This window comes from Mandrillus leucophaeus, unplaced genomic scaffold, assembly GCF_000951045.1.
Source record: "Mandrillus leucophaeus isolate KB7577 unplaced genomic scaffold, Mleu.le_1.0 Scaffold202, whole genome shotgun sequence".
Classification (NCBI taxonomy): domain Eukaryota; kingdom Metazoa; phylum Chordata; class Mammalia; order Primates; family Cercopithecidae; genus Mandrillus; species Mandrillus leucophaeus.
In genome coordinates this window covers 2,035,300-2,047,927 of record NW_012102055.1, presented here as the reverse complement: position 1 = coordinate 2,047,927, position 12,628 = coordinate 2,035,300, and the positions used below count along the sequence as shown (strand labels likewise).

At 37.2% G+C, this 12,628-nt stretch overlaps 1 protein-coding gene across 3 annotated transcripts in view; it reads right to left on the bottom strand.

Annotated features, from left to right (window-relative positions):
- The window catches only part of PCSK2 (proprotein convertase subtilisin/kexin type 2), a 255,053-nt gene that overhangs the window by 217,784 nt on the left and 24,641 nt on the right, over positions 1-12,628 (bottom strand). For 2 of the 3 annotated variants that reach the window (XM_011979467.1, XM_011979466.1), the window contains one exon: positions 2,520-2,624. The exons of the other annotated variant lie outside the window; for it this stretch is intronic. In XM_011979467.1, coding sequence (XP_011834857.1) covers positions 2,520-2,624 — 105 coding nt within the window. The remainder of the gene's footprint in view (positions 1-2,519; positions 2,625-12,628) is intronic. 3 annotated transcript variants of the gene reach the window in all.

Below are 12,628 nucleotides of genomic sequence, written 5' to 3'. Positions count from 1 at the left end.
AACTTACTCTTAAACTCTGTGTTTATAAAGCATAACTTGCAACATCTATATAAGACATGAAAGCCTGGACCTCATTCTGGCTACTTGGTCCTTTTCCTTTTCTTTCTATACTTTCATTTACTTTTCTTTTTGCAACCTGTTTAAATGTGTTTGAGAACCCCCAAATTGGGGTATTCCTACACTAGACTTGTTTACCCTTTGGTTTAACATCTATAAATCCACAAGGCAGAATCTTTAGTTTGCTATTCTTGCACTGTTCACAGTCAACGATTTTTGTTTCAGAATAGTTGCCACTCTATTTTTCTATCAGCAGATGCCAAAATTAGACAACCACAAGAACATCATGCAGGAAAGACTCAGACCTTAATCTAATATTTTGGAAAAAGGCAGTCATCATTAGCAGTTTTTTTTTCATTTTGCAAAGAATTATGAGATTTTTGTGCTTCCTAGAATGAGTTTATTATTGACAACATTCCCAACATTTAACCTTGATGACAAGATAGAGAAAATGTATATGAAACTTGGTCTTCTTTAGTTTCTCTGCCATTTTATGTTGGTCTTCATGGGCAGGGCAGACGGTTACAACTACCAGGTAGAGGCAATTGGCTACCTGGACCCTTATAATAGGTAATGAAGGGGAAATAGACACCCTTTTTGTTGACAATAGATAATATTTTGAGGAGAAAGACAAATGATCAGAATCGCCAGTGCCTGATCTCCTCTTTTTATTATTACCCAATAAGTCCCACTTTCTATTTAAAAAATGTCACTGTACACTTCAAGAATCAGCATTTCAGAGATCATATGTGCTAGAATGGGAAAAGCTCAGGCCAGTGGTGCTAAATAGCCTCTCTGACCCGTGACTTCTGAGTTCTACTGTGCCTCAGTTCTCTTTCCCAGCGCAAGCCTTTTAAGTATCTCTTTCCTTCTGCTCCCAGTTTATATGTTTCTGAGTAATCTTGGAGCAATGCTTTTAATCATGGAAGAAGAGAAGCCAATGAGACTTTTAAGAAAATATATAACTAAAAGGAAAACAATTGGCCATAAATGGCAAGGTTATGGCATAGGGTTGAAGTGTAGGGAAGACCAATGTCATGGTGCATCAGAGTGATCTTTGTCTACTGATGCCCACCTTGGGTTCAGGACAAGATTCCTGTCCATATGGCTGCCCAAGGGCATCCCCAGGCAATGTATTGGTATAGCCAAGGCCAAGGTTGTTACCACACAGAGTAGAAAGCTTCTCCCTTATGTCTTGGTGCCAGCTTCTATGACAGATCCTTTAAGAATAGTTGGCATTGGCTGGCAGCACAGGCAGCTTAATTGTTACTGCAAAAGTAAAGTGGCTTCCTAGAGCAGAAAGTCCTCTTTAGGGAAGGTGGGAACTCTTGAGAAGTTAAAGAAAAAATTGCCTGTGGCCTGTCATTTGGCAATCTGCTGAGAGACTGTTTTATCTGAATTCCTAATTGAAGCCCAAATTAAACCCAGAGAAATGTTCACATGAAAAGTCCCACAAGAATGAGTTTTCAGATTCTATCAGCTCAAAAGAAATCTCCTGTGAAAATCCTTAACTCAAACATCTGACATGCCTTTCATCAGCTGGTCCCTGAGAGTCCTGAGGAAGAGGTTACACTGCCTTCAATGTACAGAAAGCAACTTCTCTGAGTTATTACATACTTTCCTTCTTAGTGATTCATGTAACAGAAATCAGAATCTACCCAATTTGATGAGTGTGTAGGTATGGGGGATGGTGGAAAATATGATTACTAAAGGTCCTATTCTGAAAAGCAAGAAGTGGGAACACTGGCAGAGAAGCCACTTTGTTGCTAAGATGATATGTTTGATTGGGGGAAAGTTGAATCTGAGCCATCAGAGGAAGTAGGAAATGGAACCGGGAGTCCAAGAGTAAGGTAAAGATTGAAGATTAAAATAATGTGAGTGATGAATATCAAGTAGACAGCTGAGACATGAAGGTAAATTACATCAGTGCTAGAAAATACAGGATAAGAAGAAAGGCTGAGATAGTCTTATGGTCACAGTCATGCATGGATACTGAGAAGTCCACTGCCTGCTGTGAGCTGCTCACTCACTGGCTCCCTCATTCTTTCCTTTCACAACATGGGGCATGGCAACCTCTTCTGAGCATGTGGATTCACCAGTAGAAACCTTCCGTAAAATGACTCATTAAACTGCTTGGTGTCTTCCCATCCATCACTGGTCAAAACATGTTCCCAGGCAACCCGAAATCCTCACTCAGTAATAACTTAGGAGAAGATAACCAGTAAAAGGGTGGTATCCCAATTTCCTCTTCCTCCAGCCATACAAAGGGGCCTGTGATTATTTATTATGCACAGATAGAGGAACAGAGAGTCTCTGGTATGACTCTGCAAAGCATCCATTTGCCCTATTATAGTACATTAAGTGCTTTTACTTCAAAATCCCTGGCCAGCCCCTCCACACCTCCTCGGTGGGCTCAGCTGTGGCAGCAGAGATTGGAAGGCAGGCTTCTGGGGAACACTCACCCTAGGGTCTCTCTCCAGCTGCTGCTTGTGGTGTAGGCTGCGTCTTCTCTTGGCCTTTGCAAGGCCATTGTGATAAAAGTGGTACAGACCTTCAGCAAAGGGAAGCTGTGGAGAGTCAAGCAGACACAAGCATAGTTAGCTTCTGGGGTTCGCCCAGGGAGAGGGGCACCAAAGCTGGGGCTGCTTGCAAGGGCTCCCTGGAGTAGGGAAGTATGCAAGAAAACCACTGCCAAACCTCTTGTCAGACCTGGTTCTCTATTTCCCTATCAATGTCCTCCTTCTCTTCTCCTTGCCTTTGTTCATGTGGTGTTCGCTCTCCTCCTGTTCCCCAAATACCTTCTATTCTTTCCCCCATTTTTTAACTTTCTGAGCATCCTTTGATTCCCTCTCCTTTTCAATGGAGCCTTGCCTTTACATTCACACCCGCATCAGATTCTCCTTGTTCTCCTTGGACTAGCGTGCATACTCCAGGTATCACCTGGTTGCTCCAGAATTACGCTGCGATGTTTTCTAGTCATGTCTTCATAGCTGTCTGTGACAGACTTTCAACTGTCTGTCTGTGTCTTGGGCTTTTTCTGTGACCCCTTGATGCCTCTTATCAGGCTGAGCACAGTGTGAACATCTAAATTTAGTAAATACCAGTTGGATGGCAGGTCTGGTTTCCCTCTATCTTCCCATCTCAAGGATCCTTGAAATCAGGTCAGAGCCAATCAGAGAAGTCACAGTAATGAGAGCTTATCTTTGGCACGGGGCCTGTAAGAGTTTTGGAGAACCTAAACAAGCCAGTCATTTGTTCTATGATTCAAGGTAACTTGGTGGGAAGAGCCTTGACCTGGGAGTTTGGAGACCTGTATGTGGCTCATGTCTGTTACCATCAGTATGCTTATGAGCAAGTGGTTTCCTCTCTGGGCATCTTTTTCTCTTCTGTATAAATACAGGGCCTTGAAGTTCCCAAATCTCTTGCTTTTCTCCACCTGTCTTCACATTGATGAAGACATGCTGTTTGCAGTTCTTAACCTGATTAATTAATTTAATTGAATGCTTACAAATTATAGACAAATAATGTAAATATGTACATTTTTTTGGGAAATAGGACGCATGGTTTCATCAGATTCTCAAAAGAGTCCCTAAATCAGAAAGCATTCCACTACTCAAAGTATTTGCTATTGTAAGTTTTGGTGTGTGTGTTGCCATCCAGAGTTTGGAAGAAAAGGGAAGCAGATTTGATAGAAAGGTTTTCTAACATAGATGGGGCCAATTTGAGATTTTTAAATCACAAAGAACCTCAGTGTGGCTCAAATATTTCTTAAAGAATATTTATCATTATTATTTTATTTTTAATATAAAGGAAATATAGAGTAAATTTAGAAAACTGAAAAGTACAAATAACAAAGTAAAAATTCTGCATGTTTTCTTTTTTGGCAGTGTTGGAGTTAGGTTATCTTTTTTTTTTCCCTCTAGGCCTACCTACTTGCAAGAACAAATGATTATTTCCTTAATAGTAAAATGAGTGAGTTTTAGATCTTCTTCTTTGCTTACACACACACTCTCTCTCTCTCTCTCTCCATATTATTATGCAAAGTGGTTCTTCCCTTCCCTTGTCACTCAGATGCTATCAGACTTCCACTTATTAACTCCTTTTTTCAAATTTTTATTTTGAGTTTGGGGGTACATGTGAAGGTTTGTTATGTAGGTAAACATGTGTCATGGGGTTTATGGTACATATTACTTCAACACCCAGACTACTTTCTTCTTTTGAATGGCTGCATATTATTCCATTACATGGGATACACCATGACTTATTTAGCCTTTCCATTATTGATGCATATTAAGATGTTTCCATTTTTTTTACATTCAAAGATAATGCTGTGTGTTGGGGTGGGGGAACTTCAGGTATAATAGAGTAAGAACCTTCAAGAATCTACTGTTATAGACAAGCAAATAGAACTTTGAAAAAAATTGCCAAATCAACTTATTCAGAACACTGGAAATTAACAAGAGGCTTGCAGCAACCCGAAGTTTATTCAATAAAAAGGTTGAATCTCAGTGATAATGGCAAACTGTGTGCTATTTTAAATTGCTCTATGACCATCCTCTTCTCCATAGCTCTGCAGCATCTTTGAACACGAACATCCTCACAACCACAGCAACTGGGAAAACCAGTAGCCAAATAGACACTAGAGGGTGAGGACTGGGTTTAGAGTTATTCAAAAACCCCCGTCCATAAATAATAGCCTGGAAGCTATCTGGAAAAGTTCCATTTATAGGATTTGTTATTATTTGATCTGTCCCAGGGTTTGCTCAGTTGGAAAAGCCCTACTCCCCAGGGAATTTGTCAAAAATAATCAGTGGCAAATTTTTAAGGTTGCAATTTCCTGAAGTAGCAATATGAACTGGGGCAAATAAAAGGCTGGACAAAAACCTTTGTAAAAGAATCTAAGGAATAAGATGTCCATAGAAGGCTTTACAAAGCTGTAATATATTCCTGGACACTTAGAAAGCCACACACATAGGCAGAGCTGTACACACAACCAGGAAATATCGAAGAAGGCTCTAAGTGCTCATCTTTAGTTGACTTTAAGTCTCTTTAAAAACAGGAGGTGAAGGCCATAGCAGAGTTTCAAACTGCCTGCTTGAGCATTGAGGATATGTTCCAATATATACAACAGAGCCCCTCAGCAAATGGTAAAAACAAAAACATAGCTGCATTGATTCAAGGTCTTTAAGAAAACCTCTGTCCTGTCATTGGCTAACTATTAAGTTAACCAAGCAGATTCAATGGCACATTATAGAAATTACAGACTTTGCAGAATTAGTCCAGAAAGACATTAAATAAACAAATAGCAATAAATGTATGTGTGCATGTGTCTTTATAGTAGAATGATTTATAATCCTTTGGGTATACACCCAGTAATGCGATGGCTGGGTCTTTATAGTAGAATGATTTATAATCCTTTGGGTATATACCCAGTAATGGGATTGCTGGATCAAATGGTATTTCCGGTTCTAGATCCTTGAGGAATCGCCACACTGTCTTCCACAATGGTTGAACTAATTTACACTCCCACCAACGGTGTAAAAGCATTCCTATCTCTCCACATCCTCTTCAGCATCTGTTGTTTTCTGGCTTTTTAATGATCGCTATTCTCACTGGTGTGAGATGGTATCTCATTGTGGTTTTGATTTGCATTTCTCTAATGACCAATGATGGTGTGCTTTTATTCATATGTTTGTTGGCTGCATAAGTATCTTCCTTTGAGAAGTGTCTGCTCATATCCTTCGCCCACTCTTTGATGGGTTTTTTTTTTCTTGTAAGTTTATTTAAGTTCCACAATAGCAAAGACTTGGAACCAACTCAAATGCCCATCGGTGATAGACTGGATAAAGAAAATGTGGCATGTGTACGCCATGGAATACTATGCAGCCATAAAAAAGGATGAGTTCATGTCCTTTGCAAGGACATGGATCTTTTTTTTTTCCCCTCTAGGCCTACCTACTTGCAAGAACAAATGATTATTTCCTTAATAGTAAAATGAGTGAGTTTTAGATCTTCTTCTTTGCTTACACACACACACACATACACACACACACACACACACACACTCTACATATTATTATGCAAAGTGGTTCTTCCCTTGTCACTCAGATGCTATCAGACTTCCACTTATTAACTCCTTCATTAAACCATCATTCCCAGCCAACTAACACAGGAACAAAAAACCAAGCACTGCATGTTTTCACTCATAAGTGAGAGTTGAACAATGAGAACACATGGAAACAAGAAGGGGAACATCACACTCAGGGGGTGAGGGACTAGGGGAGGGATAGCATTAGGAGAAATAATGTAGATGATGGGTTGATGGGTGTGGCAAACCACCATGGCACATGTATATCTGTGTAACAAGTCTGCATGTTCTGCACATGTATCCCAGTACTTAAAGTATAATAATAATATAAAAAGCACAAGAAAAAAACTGGGGGTGGAGGTGGGGGAAAAATAGCGATAGTAAAAACAACAAAACCTAGAAACAACAACAACCTAGGGAGAGGTAAATCTGGTTTCCAAGTTGTCATATTATATTATTTAAAATGTCAAATTTTCAAGAAAAATTGTGAGACACAAAAAGAAATAAGAACATATGCTCCACACATAGTGGGAAAAATAATAAAAACTCTCTGAAGAAGCCCAGATGTTGGACTTACTAGACAAAGACTAAACTAGATAAGTATAAATATTCAGATTATATTTATATATCGATATAACTATACCCAGACATATGTTCAAAGAAACCATATCTAAAGAACTAAAGGAAAGCATGAGAATGGTGAATCACCAAATAAAGAATATCAATAAAGAGATAAAAAGAATAAGAAGAAAGAACCAAACAGAAATTCTGGAGCTAAAAAGTACAATAACAGAATTTAAAAATTTACCAGAGAGCCTGAATAGCAGTAAAGAGATTGAATTAGTAATTTAAAAACTTTCTGCAAAATAAATCCTGATGAATTCTACTAATCCTGATTAATTCTACTAATGTTTAAATAAATAATTCCAGTCCTTCAGAAACTCTTCCAAAAAATGGAAGAAGAAGAATCACTTCCCAACTCATTCATTGTGGCCTATATCACCCTGACATGAAGAAAAGACAGAGATACCACAAGAAAAGAAAACTACAGACTGTGATCTCTTACAAATATAGCAACAAAATGCTCATCAAAATAGTAGCAAACTGAATCCAATCACACATAAAAAGGATTATGCATCATAACCAAGTAGGATTTACCCCAGGAATGCAAAGTTGTTTTCACATCTAAAAATCAATTACTATAATAACTATATCAATAGAATAAATAACAAAAACCACATGGACATCCCAATGCAGAAAAGCGTGTGACAAAATACAACATTCTTTTATAATAAATATGTTTCTTAAAATTAGGAATGAAAGGGAACTTTCTCAATCTGATAAATCTATCTGTGAAAAACCTACAGCTAACATCATACTTAATGGTGAAAGGCTGAATGCTTTTCCTAAGATCAGAACAAGACAGTTATCTGCTCTTGCCACTTCTATTCAAGAGTGTACTGGAGAGTTTAGCTAATGCAATCAGGCAAGACAAAGAAATAAAGGCACCAAGATTGGAAAGAAAGAAGAGAAACTATCTCTATTTGCGGAAGACATATCTTGTATATAGAAATTTATAATGAATCCACAGAAAGTATTAGAATTGACAAAAGAGTTGAGCAAGGTTGCAGAATACAAGATTAACATGCAGAATCAATTATATTTCTATACACAAGCAATGAACAATCCAAGCATAAAGTTAAGAAAATAAGTTGATTTAACATAACATAAAATAAGTAAAATACTGGGAAATAAATTTAACAAAAGAAGTGCAAGATGTGTACACTGAAAAGTACAAAACATCACTGGAAGAAATTAAAGATCTAAATAAATGGAAAAGCATTTCATGTTCATGGATTTTTTAAAATGGCAGTGCTCCCTAACTTATCTGCAAATTCTGTACAATTACTTTCAAAATCTCAGCTGTCATTTTTGCTTATCCTAAAGTTCAAATGTAAACTCAAAGGACCAAGAATAGCCAAAATAATCTTAATAAAGAAGAACAAACTTGGAAGACTCACATTTTCCAATTTCAACACCTCTTCAAAGCTAAAGTAATCAAAGCAGTATGGTACTGGCATAGGAGAGACATATAGTAGTTTAATGGAATAAAACTGAATCCAGAAATAATTTATGATGATCAACTCATGGTCAATTGATTTTCAACATGGATGCTAAAACAATTCAATGAGAATGAATAGTCTGTTCAAGCACAGTTTTGTGCTTGAACAATTAGATATTCACATGAAAAAAATGAATTTGGATTCCTATCTCATACCACATGAAAAATTTAACTCAAAATGATTTGTAGTCCCAAATGTAAAAGCTAATATTACCCAACTCTTAGAATAAAACATAGGAATAAATCTTCATGTCTTTAGGTTAGGCAATGTTTTCTTAGATACAACACAAAAAGTATAAGAACATAAACTGTACTTCATTAAAATTAAGAATGCTTGTACTTCAAAGGAAATAATGAAGGAAATGAAAAGACAACCTACAGATTGGAGAAAAATTTTGAAAATCATATCTCTGATAAGGGTCTTGCACAGGAATGTTTTAAATATGTTTACAACTCAATAATAAAGTCAAGTAACCCAATTCAAAACTGTGCAAATTTGAGGAGCCATTTCTTCAAAGAAGAAATACGAATGGCCTATAAACATACAAAAAGATGTTCAACATTATTAGACATCAGAGAATGCAAATTAGAACCATGAGATATCACTTTACACACACTAAAACAAACATCCCCTACCCAACTGCACCCAAACCAGCAAGTGTTGACCTGGACAGGGAGAAATTTGAACCCTCATGCATTGTTGGTGGGATAGTAAAATGGTACAGCCTATTTGGAAAGCTCTTGGCAGTTACTCAAAATGTTAAACACAGACTTGTCATATGACCCAGCAATTCCATGTATGGGTGCATATAAGAGAAATGAAAACATACATTTATGCAAATACTTGTATACAAATGTTCATAGCAACATTTTTCATGATAGTAAAAAACTAGAAACAACGTACATTTCTATCAATTGATAAAACAGTAAACAAAATATGATATATATGTTAAATGCAATATTATTTTTAAATGGAAAGGAATTAAGCAATGATACATGATAAAAACATGGATGAACCTTGAAAACTTAATGCTAAGTTAAAGAAGCCAGACAGAAAGATCTTATATTGTATCATTTGCTTTATATGAAATGTTCAGAATGGACAAATCTATAGAGCTGGAAATTAGATTAGTGGTTGCCTGGGGCTGGGAGGAGACAGAAATGAAGAGTGATTGCTAGTGGTCCAGAATTTATTTTAAGGGTGGTAAAAATATTCTAAAATTTGATATTGGCAATGATTGCACAACTTTGCAACTATACTAAAGATCACTGAATTGCACATTTTTAGAGGATAAATTTTATGGCCCATTAACTATATCTCTTAATCAAGTTGCTATTAAAAATGCTATGATGAGTAGCTTTGTGATTATCACTATTTGTATAGATGAGAGTTTTCCTGTAGGATGTATCCTGGGAATTCAACCTCTAAGTCATAGATTATTAACATTCATCATTTTGATAAGTACTTCAGAAAAGTTTCCCTATAAGGTTGTATATTCCAAGATCCACTGAAAAGTAAATAAGATTAAAATTATCCATTTCCGCATTGTCTAAGTAACACTGGATTGACATTTATTAAAGATATTTTAATTTTAGCCAATTTATAGTCATCTTACTTGAATATTTTGTCATCGTATTTGAATATTTTTAATTATTTTGAACGTTTGAGCATCTTTTCATATGTTTATTGACATTTTAGTTTATTCTCTTTTGTGCATTTTTCTATTGTGTGTTTTTGTGTTCCTTGTCATAAGCCAGGCACTGTGTTTGGTGCTGGAGAGACAAAGGTAATGATGATATGGTCTCAGCCTACAAACAGCTCACAATTCACACGGAAGGAAGATTTCCCACAGCAATATATTAACAGTACTTTGTGGTGGAGTGATTTAAGAACATGAGTTCTGAAGCCAGATTGTCTTGGTTTAAATTCTCGCTCTTCCTCGTAACAGCGATATGACTTTTGGCAAGTTATTTAACCCTCATGGGCCTCAGGTTTTTTCTTATAAGATGTTTTTATTATGGGAATTAAGTGAGATAATGCATGAAAAGTGCTTGGAAAAATATCTTGCACTCAAGCATAAGTCACTCTTTTTATTGTTAGAATAGAATGTGCTGTAGCAGAGTTATTGACAAGCTGCTATGGGAACCCAAAGAAGAGATTATTATAGTCAGAGGGATACTTGGGGAATGTTTCTTAGACTTTTTGGAGAAAGGGAAGGTTATTCACCTTAAGAGATTCTTTTTCACTGTTATTAAAAATTGTATTTTTCTAGTGTTTTAATTTTGAAGAGTGTGACTGTTTAAAGTCATAGCCACAGCTTTTTTTTTAACACTCCTCATATCAAGAAATGAGGTCCATGATTCCAGCCCTTGCATCTGGGAAACATGATCGCTTTAATTACAAGTATGGTGGAAGTGATGCCATGTGACTTCTGAATCTAAGTCATAAGAGGCCATTTGACTTGTGGCTTGTTCCCTGGAACACATTTGCTCTTAAACTCCTGACCTACAATTTAAGAAGTACAACTCCTCTCAGGCTTCCATGTTATGAGGAAGCCCAGGCAACACTGAGAAGCGTGTGTAGTGCTTTGCCTGACAATCCTGGAAGATCGCAGCTTTCAAGTCACCCCATTTAGGGTGTTAAATACACATATTAAGAAGCTTTCAGAAGATTCCAACTCCAGCCATACCAGTCATCCTCTAGCTGCTGAGTCTTCCCAACTGAGTCTCCACACATTGTGGACCACAGACAAGCCATTTCCAATGTGCCCTGCCTGGATTACAAATTGCCACATTCATGAGTATAATAAAATTTTTGTTTTATACCACCAAATTTTGGGTTGGTTTGTTACTCAGCAATGGACTACAGAAACAAGTAGCTAACTGAAAAAAAAAGTTTTATTTCTTCAGCTTTCATGGCTATGTTAACATGAAACTCTACAGTAATATTGGTTCTGTCAACTGATGACATCATCCTGGAGCAGCTCAGATAAGGGCTCTCAAGGGACATCCCTGGCACAGGGGGACAGGCCTGGACTCAAAGCAGCAGATACTGGATGATCTTCAAGGCATAGTCAACTTAACCAGGGGTCTTTTCTGTGAATAAAAGCTTTTTAGAGCATTGCAGCTTTCGTGATTTAGTTCCTGTTCATTAAAAACCACAGTCCCCATGGCAACTTTAACATAAATATTTCATGTGCATATTCCAGGCTTAATGGTTCTTAAATGTCTTCTCTACTTAACCCTGCTGATATACTCTGGATAATGTTAAGATTTAATAAAATAAAAAAAGTGAGGGGAGAGGAAGAAAATGTAAGTGTGCTGTGTTTTGCTTTCCAAAAACTTTCTACTTTGAACACTCTCAGATAGTATGAATTTGACCTTTTGTTTCCTATTGCAGGAGGCATTATGGATCTGATAATTTCTTTTTTTACTTTTAATTTTTTGGAGTCTCACTCTTTTGCCCAGGCTGGAGTGCAGTGGCATGATACTGGCTCACTGCAACTTCTGTATCTTGGGTTCAAGCAATTCTCCTGCCTCAGCCTCCCGAGTAGCACCTACCTCCTCACCTGGCTAATTTTTGTATTTTTAGTAGAGATCGGGTTTCGCTATTTTGGCCAGACTGATCTTGAACTCTTGACCCCAAGTGATCTGCCCACCTTCACCTCCTGAAGTGCTGGGATTACAGGTGTGAGCCACTGTATCTGACCTAGAACTTAGAATTTTTAACACTAGAGAGAAAATGTGGAGTTGTGAAGGGCCAGTGGGTATTAGAGGAACATATTTTACCATGATTCTGGCTTGTTTTAGTGTTTTTTAAATAAGAAATTAAATATAAATTGAGGTGCAGGGAAAACTCTTCCTTACAGTGGAATTCCCATCAATAAATGTAGAAGAAATGATGGACATTGAATATCATCATTCAGAAAATGTCACAGTAATAACATAATTGTGGCTGGCAGACATCTACAATAGATGCTAAAATTAATAGGTGAAATATAATAATAAACAATGAGAAATGTATCTTTATAGTGGAGAAACCTGGCAGAGACCACTTTACCCAAGCGATCTAAGTTAACTTCACCAGTGATGAGTCATACTATGATGCACTAAGAAGGGCACATAGTTCATGTGATTTTCTTGCCAAAAATACATAACGTGTATTCAGTCAGGTGGAACCATCAGACAAACTCATAACTGGCGAGTACTCTTTTTTATTTTATTTTATTTTATTATTTTTTATTTTTTTATTTTTTGAGACGGAGTCTCGCTGTGTCGCCCAGGCTGGAGTGCAGTGGCGCGATCTCGGCTCACTGCAAGCTCCACCTCCCAGGTTCACGCCATTCTCCGGCCTCAGCCTC